Raw genomic sequence first — 15,467 nt, 5'->3', positions numbered from 1 at the left:
GTTCGCGGCGGAGCCGGATGCGGGCGGCGCCGCAGCCGCCGCGGCCCTAGGGATGGGCGGAGCCCAGGCCGCTAGCGCTGGGGGCCGCCGCGGCTTCCCAAGCCGGAGACCGAGCTGCCTCCTCTGTTCCCGCGCGTCGCTGCTTCCCAGAGCGGCGGAATGCTGGGGAAAGGGGTGGTCGGCGGTGGCGGTGGCACCAAGGCGCCAAAGCCCTCCTTCGTGTCGTACGTGCGCCCTGAGGTGAGAGGGCGCCGCGCGGGCGCAGCGTCAGGCGGAGTGGCCGGGACCCGGGGTGTCGGAGCCCTGCCCTGATGCGGAACCGGCTGCTTCCTGCCGGTCTGCGGGGTGGGCGAGGCGGTAGGGTCCGCAGGGGCCTCCCCTCGGGCGGGGCCGGGACCCCCAGGCGGGCAGGCAGGTGCTGGAGCGCAGGGCCCCGCTCTCTCCAGATGAAGGGGCCGGAGCCGGGGAGGTCCTGCGGCTGGGACGCCCGGGGTATTCTAGTGGGGAACTGGAGTTGTGGGCACCGCTGAGAGGGGAATGGCTCGTGTTCGGGACCCGCGCGGGGCCACTTCTGAAGCCCCCTGCCCGGTGGGTCCGTCCGGCGCTGGACTTTGTCCGTGAGCCTTCAGGGCTTGCCTGTCTCAGCTGCCTGCTTCTGAATGCCATTTGATTCCACTGGCGGGATACAGTGCACCACCTGCTGCCTCCCATCAGCGCTGCGCTGCGGGGAGAATGTGGGTCGGCCCTGGCCTCAGCCAGTCTCTGTCTGACCCTTGTGAATTCCCCTCTGTCATTTCTTTCCCCTGTCATCTCACCTCTCTTGCGGTCCCCCTGCAGTTTTACTGACAAGAAGTTCATTCATTCATCCATCCATAAAATACTTTCCAAGCTCCTACTGTGTGCCAGCCACTATTCTAAACACTTGTAATACACGTCAGTGAGCAGAACAAAGATCCTTGCTCTCTGGGAGCTTATATGAGAGGGAGAGGAGAAAGTAAGTCATAGATATGATATATATATAAGCAAATTATTTGGTGTATTAGAAGATAAGTATGGGGGAAAAAAGGCATCCTTTTCAACCTTGAAAAGGTAGCATTTGGGCCAAAACTTGAGGGATCTGAGGGTTCAGGTAGCTGGGCCTGACCAGGCCTGGTGAAGGCCATGTAGCTGAAGGCTTGGAGGAGCACCAAGGAAACTAGCGTTGCAGAGGCCCAATGGGCAGGAGGGAGAGGTAAAGGCACATTTCTAGATCTTTTCAGTGGTTTCTTGAAACTGTAGCTTTTAATCAATGCCTAATTAAATGCCTTTTTATTTTGGATTTGTTGAAGGTTTAATCTGCCTTTCCCTACAGCACTTTAATCAGCAACATACACACAACTACCAAATTCCTTATCTCCAGATGTCTTCTACTTTTCACCTCTGTACTGCAGAGACAGGTCAACTGTGTATTAGAGGTCTTAATCAGGGACTGCTTCTGCAAGACTTGTCTGGACTATATAACCTTTGCATATGAATCTTCAAATTTAAGATGAGTGCGTTTTCTCTAGCGGAGAGTACTTTTGTAATGGGCTCTATTTTTAGTCCTAATTTTCAAATAAAAACCACTTCCTCTGTTAGCACTTGATATGGAGTCAGGGTCATCTTAAATTTTCAGCAGACTTCCCTTGTAATCACATGTAAGTAATGTAGTCAGTTTCTTTTTGTGTCTTTTTTTGATAGAACCCTGGTTGAAGGACAAGTGATCTTTAACCTTTCCTCTTCAGTGAGATTAAACTCACAAGTGGAAAGTCTTCTGAACTGTGGCCAGAGTACAGGAATATTCAGATTCCTCATCTACCTGTTGTAATTTAATTAGACATGTTTTCACTTTTTGCCCACAGTTCCTGATATATTTCCTTTTGAGGGATAATTAGGGAAGGGGAGTGGTTCAGCCCCAAAATAAGCCTGAGTGGTTGCATTTTTCAGATCCATATAGTTGGCAGTTTTGTTTTCTTGCATTAAAATAATGCTGCACAGATACTATGCTTTGTTGTATTCTGATTCTAAAAAACATTTTGTAACAGGATAAGGCTCTCACCTAAATTATAGATGATTTTTTAAAGTAAGGGTAGGAGGAAGTGAGAAAGCAATTTATTTTTAAGTATATAGCTTTGCAAGACTTCACATTATGGGAAATGCATGTGAGCAGCATTGAGGCATTGTTTATTTGTCTCAGAGCCCTGGGTCTAGTAGCCTCTACACTCACCCAGTGGGATAGTCCCTTAGAGCACTTAAAGTTGTCATTCACTATTTCTACTCCTGTGTCCTTCATGTTGCCTTCGGTGTATGGCTTGCTATCACTTCTTTCTTTGTATGGCTTTTGCTAGCTGGGAAATTGCAGGTTCTTATGTGCTTTTTTGTTGATAGGTGCCTGAGCTGCCAGAACAACCTTTAGGCCTTACATTGTAATGTTAGCTACACCTGGGGATAAGCTTATTCTTGGCTAATCAGATCCTGGAAGTTTCAGTGGCAGTGGCCTTCAGCATACCAAAGAGTTGATCAAGAGGCAGCACTTTGTGTTAAAAAAAATAAAATAAAATATTTGATAAAGTATTTGAAGATAATGTTGGTAGGGCCGGGGCTGTAGCTCAGTGGCAGAGCACTTGTCTAGCATGGGTGAGGCACTGGTTTCAATCCTCAGCACCACATAAAAATAAACAAATAAAATAAAAGCGTGCTGTCCATCTACAACTACATAAAAATAAAATTTAAAAAAATGGGCTTGCATTTTCTTTGATCAAAAAGAACTGACCTTTGATAGCCTAAAATTAGAGATAATCGTTAACTTCAACTTTTAAATTGAATCTCTGCCAGAGTAACTTGTGTTCTTCTATCATCAATTCTCCTAAGTCAGTAAATGTGACAAGTAAAACTTTGAACTATAGTTTAGAACCTTTGACCATGTTTTGTAAATTATTCAGAAAGTTACTAGTAAGTGGGAAGCTGAAGGCTCTAAAAGTTGAGGTGAACATGAGAGAGGAATCTGGGACTATATTGGTACTTGATGGTAGGTGCCTAAAAACATCTTAGCACCCTTATGTTAGCTCAGTTTCAGTCATAGGATACAAAGGATTTTGGTGCCTGTGTGTAAGGGAACTATTGAGAGCTGAGCTCTGCTCCAGGGAGGTATCTGGTTTTAGTTTGGGTGCCAGATCCCTCTTTCATGTTGAAATACAACACATTTGAATTATTATTTTTTCAGAAACTGTAAGTGTTCATTATAGAAGAATAAGACATACAAAAATGTTATGAATAAAGTTACTAACAACTTATAATGTATCCTATCAGATATGTGTTTGTTTACATATGTGTGTGTATGTGTATATCACCAAAATGGTATTAATACTGCTAATCATACTATTTTGTAATGTTTTTCACCAAAAATGTATATTATAAACATCTTACACCATGTTAGTTGTTCAGCTGCAACATCATTTTAAATTAGCAAGAGCTAGAGATGTAGCTTGGTGGTAGAGTGTTTACCTGGCATGCATGAAGCCCTGGGTTCAGTGTTTACTGCATCAACAAACAACAAACAAACAAAACCTCTGCCTGAATAGAAATGCACAATGTGGTGGAAAGGTTAGGCAGCACAAATGACCAAAGTAGATGATCTTCAAATTCAAATGGTTTTATTAGGAACTTTCTCGGATGCGGAATGACAATTCTGATTCTTCAAGACTATTAGTTCTTTGCTCAGTTACCTTGAAGTTGTTAGCACCTTTTTGGTAATTTATACTGATTAGAATTTCTTAGTGCTTGTACTCTGAAGCTTTTACATAAAGGACAATTTGGTGATCCTATGAGAAAGTTATGATTTGACAAGAATCCATTTCGGTGTGATAGGCAGTAATGTAAGAACTTCAGGGAGTTTTCATGTTCTTTAAAACTGACTTGGAAAAATTTAGCTTTCAAATTGCTGCTGTACTTGTACTGATTTTTGTGTGGTCTTCAAATTTGGTTACAGTGTACTTTCTAACAGAGCTTAGGTCAATGTTTCATTTGAATATACTAATTATCAATGACTTATTCAGTGGAGTTTTGGATTTGAAAGAGAATTTAATCTACTCCACCTCTCTAGCGTTCTTCCATTATATAGATGTGAAAAACTGAGACCTAACAAGGTTAAACATCCTGCCCAAGGGCACGGTAGTATTGCAGAATAGACAGCAGAATTAAGAACTGTCTCCTAAAGATCCAGCAGTGTCAGTGGCTAAGCCAGACCCACAGGAACTCAGGAAAAGTTTTATGTAGATGTGGGAAGAAAAGAGATGAAGACTGAGAAGGGGCAAAACAAACAAACAAACAAACAATGGTTGTAAGATTCCCCCCCCACTTTTTTTTTTTTTTTTTTTTTCCATTTATCCCTCAGGGAAAACTTGCACAGCTCTTATTTAAGCCCATTTCCTTTGGTGAGGAGAAGTGAATTTGTGATACTGTATTCTTCCCAGAGATAGGACTGTGGATATATACCAAAACAAACAAACAAACAAGAAGCAATTCCCAATATACTTATTAGGCACTTCTGTGTCCCAGGATCTGTACTTATTTCATACTTTCAACAATCCTATGAAATGGATCCTATTATTAGGGATGTAGCTCAGTGGTAAATTGCCCCTGCGTTAAATCTCTAGTACCCCACCCAAAAAATGTTTGACTCCCAGGCTCATTCTTTTATCCTTATGCTTATGAATGCAAGAAATATTAGTGAAACTTGCTTACAGTATGCTTGGCCTTGTGCACTAGAGTACTTTCTCATTGGTGTTCTCCAGTAGCCATTTCTTTCTTGGCTTTTGTTAGATGATCAGGTATGTGACTAGTAAGAAGCTGCAGGGACCCCTTAGCTTTTAGACTCTAGAGGCAGTGTTTTCCAAAGATGCAGTTAATTAGTTTAACAGGTGTTTACTTAGCACCTGCTAAATACCAAACATTATTCTAGGTAATGAGTAGGAATATATCAATCTACAAAACAAAATTATTGAGATGTTTTTTTGCTGGATCATTGACTTTGATAACTTTGGTGGATAGATGTTAACAAGAAGATAATGATAACAAGAAAAGATGACTTATCCTAAAACAAACTTTCTCCCTCAGTCCTGATAAATAAAAGTAGCTTTCACCAGTTGTGGTGGCACATGCTTGTAATCTCAGCAGCTCAGGAGACTGAGACAAGAGGATCATGAGTTCAAAGCCAGCCTCAGCAACTTAGTGAGGTTCTAAGCAACTTAGGGAGATCCTATCTCTAAATAAAATATAAAAATGGGCTGGGGATGTAGCTCAGTGGTTAAGTGCCCCTGGGTTCAATCCCTGGTACCACAAAAAAAAAAAAAAAAAAAAAAAAAAGAAAGAAAGAAAAGAAAAGAAAAATCCAGATCCATTGGTTGCTTTTTCTTTCTTTTTATTCTTTTTTTTCATGGTGGTATTAGGAACTGAATTTAGGGGCACTCTATCACTGAGCTACATCCCCAGCTCTTTTTATTTTTAATTTTGAGGTTGACCTTTCTCTGAGTTGCTGTGACTGGTCTCAAACTTGTGATCTTCCTGCCTCAGCTTCTAAGGCACTGGGATTATAAGTGTGCTCGACCACACTTTTTTTTTTTTTTTTTTTAAGAATCCATAACTCCACAAACTTTTTCTCCATTCCCAGCTAATTTTTTTTTTTTTAAATCCAGAATACCCCCATCTCTGGCTTTATCTATGTATCTTATCTACCTACCTACCTATTTATTTATTTATTTATTTTCATTGCTGGGGATTGAGGAAATCAGATCTCTGGCATGCTATGCAGGTGCTCTACCACTGAGCAACCACTCCAGCCCCTTCCCCTTTGACTTTTGAATGCATTCAGTGCTTAACTCGGCACTTACCATGTGTGAGACATACGGCTTTGGTTCTGTTAATAGGGATAGGATGCTAAAATATATAGCCAGACCCCTGTCCTCAGTCTGTCCACAAGTTTGTGTATGTGCATGTGTGCACACTCCTGGTGCTGGGGATAGAGTCCAGAGCCTTGTACATGCCAGGCAAGTGTTCTACCACAGAGCTATATCCCCAGCTCCCCAAATAATTTTGGGGGGTACTGGGGATTGAACTCATGGGCCCTTGACCACTGAGCCACATCCTCAGCCCTATTTTATATTTTATTTAGAGACAGGGTATTACTGAGTTGCTTAGTGCCTCACTTTTACTGAAACTGACTTTGAACTTGTGATCCTCCTGCTTCAGCCTCCCAAGCCGCTGGGATTACAGGCATGCACCACCGCACCCAGCCCCAAATAATTTTTTCATGGTGGAATTTTCTCCTTTGAAAAAGGACAATAAAAGTTCTTCCTAAAAATCACTTTCTTAGCTGTGGCTTTAGCCTGATGATCTGTCCAGAGCTTCCGCTTTTTCTCTCCTGCATGTGCTTCCTGCAGCATATTCCTGGGCCAGATCCAATACCACATAACTTCTGCAGATGGAGCATCATAAAGCATCATGAGGCTCTGCCAAGCAACATTTCCTGTAGCATGATCAAACAGCTGCCACAGGCACAGCCTTCAGCTGAGAGCCAGAAACTCCTCTGTAGCCTTCCATCTCCAGTGTTACAATAAGGACTATTGGGGCTGGGGGTGTAGCTCAGTGATAGAGCATGTGCTTATTAGCAGGTACAAGGCCCAGGCTTGATCTTTAGTGTGCATGTAGGTACGCACATACACAGGACTACTGTCAGAATCTTAGTCTGTGGGACCACACTTTAAAGTTTAAAGTTCTGGATCTTTCTATGAACATCCTCAACAGAATGTTTGATATTTTTTGAATACTTCCACATAAAACTCTCCTATGCAACAGTGTGCTTTAGGAAGAATCTGATTTCAGGGGCCAGAAACCTTTTTATCATTGTAAAAAGTGCTTACCTTATTATGATAAAGTCAGTATAGTAAGGTCAGTATTTGGAAGTTAAAAATTTAAAAATTACCCTAATTTATGGTACCCTAACCAAAACAATTATTCCATTTTATAGTATGCCCAGGCTTTGTCTTTACTTGTATATCTCTGGTGATCTACTCCAGTGTATAAAAATCTTATATGTGGTTGCCATTTTTGGAGATGGTACTGCTGATCCATATGAATGGAGCATGTTTTAATAGCTGGGAACCACTCTCTATTTCTCATCAGTGAGTTTGCAGTCTTTGACAAGAGAACATGTGAATCCAGAAAAGGGCTAAGACTGAGTCCCTGGCTTTGTTAGAGTTATGCCCATGGTAGCCAAATATGGGAACTTTTGTGAAGTTTAACAAATAGCAGAGGTTTTGGATAGATGAATTTTTGGTCAAATACATATTTAGCCATATTAATAAACCAAAGTTGTATCAGTTTGACACCCTGAGTTTACTCTCATTGAAGTAGGTTTTGTGGTGAATGGGAGCCTTATAAAAATATTTTCTAAATCTTCAGTGGAATTGTTTAAAAAATAAACCTCTTGAGATATATTGGCAAGTTGGATTAAACTGGATAATTCTTTTAACTTCTCTGTTGCTTTGGGAGAAAGATGAAAGAAAGTAAAAGCAGAGAAGGACTCTAGAAGGAAGTAATTCTGTAGGAGAGATGGAAAGACCCTAATGTTACACCTTTCCTTTATTCCCCTCTTTATACCTAGTAGATCACAACTCTAAGGAAAGCAAAAACTTGTCAGTAGCTCCTCATATTAGCTAAGGGTTAGGACATTTACTTTAAGCCTTGCTTGTGTTCTACCTGAAAAGTGGGACTAATAATAATAATGCACATCTTACATGGTAGTTATGTATGAACATTTACGTGGGGCTGGGAATGTGGCTCAATGGTAGAGCACTTGCCTAGCATGTGCAAGATTCTGACTTCAATCCCTAGAGCCACAAAAAAAATTATGAATTTATTAACTGTGATTAAGTATGTAAAACTCTAGACAGGGTACTTGGCATATAGTTAGCCTTCAACAGAAGTGAGTTACTGTTATTCAGAAATTGGTCAGAGTTGCTGGGATGGTTTCATAAAGTGCTTAATCATTAATCTTAGAGTACAAAAATGTTTCCCAGCTAAAGTATTAATCAAAGTGGAGTATTTTGTTGTTGTGATTGTTGCCATGGTATCATGCCAGGAAAGTTCACTCCGAGTGGTAATTCTTTCTTAGAATATTTTTCACTATCTCTAAAAGTTTCTTTTCCTCTTTTCTTTGTTCCTTTATACATTTGAGAATGATTTGATTATATTTGAAATTCCAATCTAATGACAGCACTTAGTTGTTGACTTTTTTCATTATTAACATTTGTCCTTTGACATTTTGCTGGTTTCATTATAGACTTATTTTTCCTTTTTCCTCAATTCTAATGGGCCACTGACAAAAGCCAAATTCTGTTCAGTCAACACATCTGTCCAGTATTCATTTATGAATATTGAATGAATATATGAATATTTATAAGTTTACAAATGTATCAAATAGAATCATAATTAACCTAAGTAAAATCAAATTATGTCTTGGAATAATAACTTTATTTCAAAGGCAGTTGCAAGACTCTGGTATTTTGATTTCATATTTAAATGCTTTTCCCCAAATACTGAAATCATATTTTCTTCTTGTGTCCTATCTGTCATCATTTGGTACAGACCTGTCTGGAGGGCACCCTGTCAGCAGTGGCATGCTAACTCCATTGTTTTTTTTTTTTTTTGGGGAAGGGAGGGATTTTAGCCACAAGACAGCAGAGCTTAAGTGTGGGTGGTGGCAAAGGAAGTCCTGGCCACAATGGCAAGATATTTTGAAGTCTACCTTTCTCTTTGGTCAGATCATCAACCTCTGTTTCAGACAGTGGTCCTGAGCTACTGGAGTTTATTGATTTTTTTTTTTTTTTTTTTTTTTTTTTTTTTTGGTACTAGGAATTGAATCCAGAGTCGCTCACTCTTAGCTGTATCTTAAACCCTTTTTATTGTTTTTATTTTGAGGCAGGCTCTCACTAAGTTGCTTAGGAACTTGCTAAGTTGCTGAGGCTGGCCTCAAATTTGAGATCGTTCTGCCTCAGCCTCTCAAGTTGCTGGTGTTAGAGGCATGGACCACCACATCCAGCTGACTGATGATCTTTTTCTTTTTCTTTTTCCTAAGAGAGTTTTAATACCTGAGAATGCCTTGAAGAAAATGAGCCCAGTTTTTGAAATCAAAAATCTCACCACATGCCTGCCTTCTTTGTAGGTATAAAATTGAATCCCTTAAGATCCATCATCCCAGTGTTTCCTTGTGCTTGGAACACATAATGATTCTTTCACTCTTTGTCTCCCTGCAAAGTTGTACCTCCTGCCTAGGCAAAATAGCACTTTCTGTAGTGGCCCAGTCTGTGGTATTGGATATTATGTTAGTTAAAGGAGAGTCTGGGACTCTGTCATGGGATGAGTTGTTTCTCATCAACAGGACCTGTTTTATCTCCCAGGGTGTTCTGGGTGGGGCTCCATGTTCTTCTCCTTTGACCACAAATACCTCTGTTGACCCCTCTTTTTCTCACTTTTACCTACCTCCCTGCTTACCTGTCATCTGTCTGTACTCCCTACCCCAACCCAGCTTGCTTAATTTTTTGCTTCAGTTTCACTTGCCTCAGTAATTCTTTATGCTGCTTTGCTCTTGGGAGGAAAGAAGTGGCTGCTTTTTTCCTTTATATTTTAATGACCTGCTGAGTAAAGAAGATGGTCTGTGTTCAAAGGGTAATAAAGGAAACCCCAGTGTACATATAAGTAGTGCCTAAGAAACTCCATATGTCAGATATGATCTGGTGGGCAGACAGAAGAGAGCTAGGGGCATTCTTGGATGCATAAGAATGACCCTCAGAATGGTGAGATTGAGTCTGTCACTGTGGCTGATGCTGAACAGAGGGACATCTGAGGAATAAACTTATCTGTAGGAGGATGTGGTGGAGGTGCCATGATATTATGGAAGAGCCTTAGATTCTGAAGGTTTCCAGTACTGGTTCAACTACTTGATGGTGGCCTTAGATGTGGAACTTCACCCTGTAAGACTTCTCACTTACAACGTGTGGATAGTTTCAATGCAGGCTTATTTTGAGGATGAGGAGAAATAAACTATGTGTACCTAGCTCAGGACCTGACAAGTGGAAGATACTCAACAACTGCTAGATGCTCTTATTATTAATAATCACTTTTACTGGAAGATTATTTATTTGAACAATGTTTTTGTGTATCCACCATTTGCTAAACACTAGGTTAAAATTAGGAATCCAAAGAAACAATGTGTACTTGGGAGTTTCACACACTGTTTGGGAGACTAGATCACCAGATGGCTCTAATGCATGGAGGTAGGAGCTGCCTACTTAAAAGGGAGGGCTACCCAGAATGCTTCAGAGCAAAGAGGAGGAGGGTCCACTACAGAATCCACTGCAGCATCTGGTCTCCTATGAAGACTGTGGAGGACTTGGAAAGGCCAGTGTTAAAGTAGGATTTGGTGTGGGAAGGAGGTAGATAATGTAGCAGGCAGGCAAGAGGGACAGCTTGACAGCTTGAAAGACTCATAGGTATGTTGGGACTGTGTTGTTAGAGCATCTGTCCCATCTCTTATGTAAGACATGTACTCATGCATGAAAATGAGAGAGAAATTTTGAGGAATAGAATCTAAGGAGCACCTCTATGACTGAGATTTGAGATTCCCTGCCACCCCACCAAGGATTCCTTCTTTCTGTAAAATGCTGCTTTACCATTAGGTCAGTCTGGTCCTTAGCGAGCCTATAGGCACCTTCTCATTTGTCCCTGCTTCCTCTTGTCCTTTTGCTCCAAGGCATTGAGCTCCTTCTAGCTATTTGGCTAACTTAAGAGTTTATAGAGCAGTTCTGAGGGAGTTGGTGGAGGGGGAGGTACAGAAGGCAACACCATGTGTCTCTGCAACTGCCATTAGTCACATCTCATAGCTTAAAGAATAAGGCAGTGACAGCTCTGTAACTGTCACCTGACACCTTTTTCTCTGGCATTTACACATCCCAACACCACTATATAATGTGGTAGTTAAGAGCATGGCTTTGGAATCAGAACTCTCCTACTTGCCAACTGTGAATTTGGGCTGGATATTTAACTTCTGTAAGCCTCAGTCTCCTGATCTTTGGAATGGGAATAAGAATAGTGTCTAGCCCATAAGGTTGCTATTAGTCTTATATGAGGCAATCCATAGAAAGCTGTTAACACAATACCCAACATGTAGATTTACCATTTTTTTTTGTTTTGTTTTGTTTTGTATTTTGTTTTTGTGGTGCTTGAAATTGAACTCAGGGCCTCCCCAGTGTTAGACAAATGCTCTGCAACTGAGCTACAAACCAGTCCTGGAGTGTTAAATTAGTTACTGTTCTTCCTTTCCTTGGGCATCAGTCTGGTTCTGATAGAGGTGAACTTTACCTACAGTCTGGTCCTGATAGTGGTAAGACTTGACCTACATTTCCCTTGCGCATTGTCTTTCCTTGCACTCCTGGAAGAGGTGGGTGTTTGGAGATGGGAAGGAGATGCCATGATATCATAGAAGAGCCTTTGATTCTGGAGTTTTTCAATCCTGATTCAGCCATTTGATGGTGACCTTAAACATGGGACTTCACCTGAAACTTCTCCTCACTTGTAACATGTGAGTAGGCATCTTCCATGCAGGCTTATTTTGAGGATAAGAAGAAATAAACCACGTACACCTAGCTCAGCACCTGACAGGGGTGCCTTTGCTCTTGAATGGCAATGCCATGCCCTCCATGACTGACTTTACGTTCTATCCAGAGGGCCTCGCTTACTGCAGTTTCTTTTTCAATAGATTCATGATTTCCTTTCTGTCCTCCTGTAGCAATTGTCTTTTCTTATCCCAAAGATTTCTAGGAGGACTTGAAGTTTGGGTAGCATTTTAAGTCCTGCACTGATAGCCTCCAATTGGCTTGGCTTTCCTCCCTCTCCTTTTAAATCAGCAGCCCCTTTCTTTCCCTAGATGTCCATACTCCAAACCAGTAACGGTCCCAGGGTGCCCTCTGTGGTGGTCTGTGTTTATTTTCATTGCCACCCTCCCTGTCTAGCTTCCCTTTGTGTCTGAGTTCACTTGGTGCAAGAGCTTGACTGTCCTCCCCACCTCCCACCTCTTTCTGTCTGCACCACTCAAGAGAGCCTCTGCACACCAAGGCCAGGCTCCTGGTGAGTGCAGTCTTCATGTTGTCATTTTCCCACTTAAGAGTCCTCTGCTTCTCCTGCCCCTTCCACTGATCAAAATCTATAACAAGCTTTTAAGGCTCACCCAGGATCTCAACCTGCTTCTGGTTTTGTTGGAAAAGCATCAACTTGGATTTGGGAAGCCTGGGCTCTGGCCAATTTTTGTGTGACCTTGAGGTCTCATTTCCTGACTTACGGAGTTTTAAAACATGTTTTGTTCAGGGAAACTTTTAGACAATCAGATATATAAAGAAAATACAAAAAAATAAAATTTTACGTAGGAGATATAATTATACCATAGGGGAGGGAGGCACTTATGGTATTGATCTACATTTTTTCAAAATTTCAGGTAACTGATCTCTTCCCTTATCCTTTGTTGAGAACTGCTATTTCAAATGAAATCATAAGGAAAACTCAACAATATGTAGAGAGAAAGGAAAGATGTGAGAAATAGTTTGACAAACTCCTGGCTGAGCAGTATCTAGACCCTTGTCCCTTCAGCCTCTGCATCCTTATCTGTCCTCATGAGACTAGCATCTCCTTTTTTTTTTTTTTTTGTCTGTATGTGAGTTTTCTGCACTTCTAGACTTTTGGTTCTTAGTGATACAATTATTTATTCTCTATTCCTTGCATATAATTGATGTATGTCTGTGGGGCTTGGTTTTCCAACAGAACGATAAGCTCCTTGAAGTCAGGACTGTAGTACCAGCCACTTAGTGTTTCCTTTTGATGGCTTTAGGGAGAGCTTTAAAAAGACAGTGGCCCTGACTTGGTGACACATGGGCCCTGTTCCAAAAGAGAACCTCAAAAGGTATCTGGTGGGAAGCATCATTCAGAGGCTTTTTTTCTTCTGTTTAATGTGTTTTGAAGATTTTAGGTTGTGAATTATGTTAGGCTTTGTTTGTTTGCTTGTTTGTGTTTCCTCCAGCTGCACATATGCTATGCAAGTACTCTACCACTGAGCTGCTTCCCCAGCCCCTGTGTTAGGTCTTTAGAGTATCACTGACTCTTGTCTCAGTCTCTGTGCCCCAGTAATCAGCTTTGGCATGAGGTGCTTTGCCTTGAAATACTCCTTTTACTAACACTATGGCAGTTAGTTAAACCAGTGACCTGTCCTGGTGCCTGAAGCCCAGTTGTTCCCCTGTGTTATGTCTCTGGCTGCCCTTTTTCTAACACGGGCAGCTCTGTACTCTGTCAGGTGTATAGGTTCTCTTTGTTGAGTATGACTCGGAGAGTAAGAAAACCAAGCCAGTCAACTGTTTGGTGAGGTGAGACCTATGCAGTTACACTGGCATTTGGGTCTTACCATTTCCTTTCTAATTTGAATTTCTTACTAGGGAGAGTTTGATGTAGTGTTTGGATTGTTTAAAGGCCAAACAAATGCCTGGTGAGGATAATTCTTGCTAAGAAGTATGAGTAAGAAATGCTTTCACTGCCTTCAAGAAAAGATGAGCTGTCAAAACAGAGTGAGGAATTTAGAGTACATCCTAGTGAGTAGTCACTGTCTTCCTTTAAAAAAAAAAAAAAGAGAGAGAGAAAAATCTAAGTCCAGGGAAAATCAAAAATAAAAAAAAAAACCAGAACAACAACAAAAAACCCAGTAGACCTAAATGTGAAAGAAAGGATTTAAAGGATTTATAATTGCCACATGAGTAAGTAGTATTGTCTAGCTGTCAGAGTAGTGTACTGTCAAAAGTCCTTGCTGGTTTCCCCACTTTAGAAATTTATTATAGTTGAAAGGACACTTGATGATGTTACTTTGTAAGAGGAAAAGGGTGTAGGATTGGTGATAGCCAAAATATTCTTTTTGGGGTGATAAAAATGCTGTAAAATTGATTATGGTAATGGTTGTACAATCTATGAATATATCGAACACCATTTTAATACTTTGTATTATCAAACTCTTCCAATAGGTGCATTGTGGAGCTGGTTCCTCCTGGTCAGGAGGAGCCACCTGGGTGCACACAGAGAGTAAACTCTGAAGATGAGTTGGCTTCTCCCTCAACCCTACCCAGCGAGGTAGGGCAGGCTTGCGTCTGGGTTCAGCAGCCTCTACCAACTAACTAGACCTTCTCAGGGAGTCATCTCGCAAGGGTCAAGCACAAGGGGGCAGGGACTATAGGGAGGAGAAGGTTTTTCCAGAAATCACTGTGACCTCAAGTACTATTCCAGAGAAGGGGCATGTGCAGTGAGGGAACCACCAGACAACATCATCAGTCCTTCCTTTCCAGTTTACCTGTTTCCACATTAGGTTCCCAAGATGTTGTGCTTGGGTAGAGGGTGGAAAGTAGTACTGAAGGATGTTTTGTCTGGTTGAAAATATAAAAAAGCAGTAGTCACAGTCACTCAGATTTCCATAAGCATAACAAAATCTGAACCCAACCAATTATGGGAATCTGGTGACCAATCTTTACAGCCTGGGAAGTGGAGGCCTCCATCTGTTAGATCATGTAAAATCCAGAGGTTTAGTGCTTTACATGACATAACACATAAGAAAAATGTCCAACCCTGGGCCATACACCCTTAATTAAGTTCTAGCTGTCAGTGAGCAGTTTCTATGTCTTATTTATTTTCATCAGTTTCTATTGATTAATTTTCTTCCTGATTATGGATCACATTTCTTCCTTTTTTATCGTGTCCCGAAATTTTTGCCTAAATGCTACACATTATGATTTGAAGACATTTAAATGCATTTTTTAGGAGGGGAAAAATAAATAATTTGATAGGAAAATATTGGTCTCTGCTATATTTTTCATTTCCAGAGCTGAACTTTAGGTAGGAATTCATTGTTTGCAGGCCCAAAACAGTGAGAGGTAGAATTAGAAGGCAAAGTACAAAGGAAAAAGGAAGGAAGGAAGGCAAGCCAATGTTTGAAAAAACAAAATAAAGATTAAGGATCAAGTCAGGCACGATGGTACATACCTGTAATCCAAGCAGCTAGGGAGGCTGAGGCAGGAGTATCACAAGTTCAAAGCCAGCCTCAGCAACTTAGGCCCTAAACAACTAACAAGACCCTGTCTCAAAATAAAGAACAAAAAAAGCTAGGGATGTAGCTCAGTGGTTAAGTGCCCCTGGGTTCAATCCCTGGTACCAGGAAAAAAAAAAAAAAAAAAAAAGTTCAAGGATCAGAAGTACTAAACTTGGTGTCAGAAGACCTGAAATTGAGTTCTGACTTTACCATCTAATCAGCTGTATAAAGTAGGGATGAAAATACCTTACAGGATTGTCAAGTTAAGTGATGTAGGACATGTGAA

The 15,467-nt window shown here is 41.1% G+C and overlaps 1 protein-coding gene across 3 annotated transcripts in view; it reads left to right on the top strand.

Annotated features, from left to right (window-relative positions):
- Window positions 1-29: 29 nt before the first annotated feature.
- The window catches only part of Mtmr12 (myotubularin related protein 12), a 74,141-nt gene continuing 58,703 nt past the window's right edge, over window positions 30-15,467 (top strand). The window contains exons 1-2 of one of the 3 annotated variants that reach the window (XM_047555951.1): window positions 30-240; window positions 14,127-14,232. In XM_047555951.1, the coding sequence (XP_047411907.1) occupies window positions 53-240; window positions 14,127-14,232 (294 nt within the window). In that variant the 5' untranslated portion in view covers window positions 30-52. The remainder of the gene's footprint in view (window positions 241-14,126; window positions 14,233-15,467) is intronic. The other 2 variants (XM_047555952.1, XM_047555953.1) reach the window with 2 other exon arrangements.

Source organism: Sciurus carolinensis, chromosome 6 (assembly GCF_902686445.1).
Source record: "Sciurus carolinensis chromosome 6, mSciCar1.2, whole genome shotgun sequence".
Lineage (NCBI taxonomy): Eukaryota > Metazoa > Chordata > Mammalia > Rodentia > Sciuridae > Sciurus > Sciurus carolinensis.
Note: the sequence above shows the minus strand (reverse complement) of the source record. Positions and strands in the feature narration are given on the sequence as shown.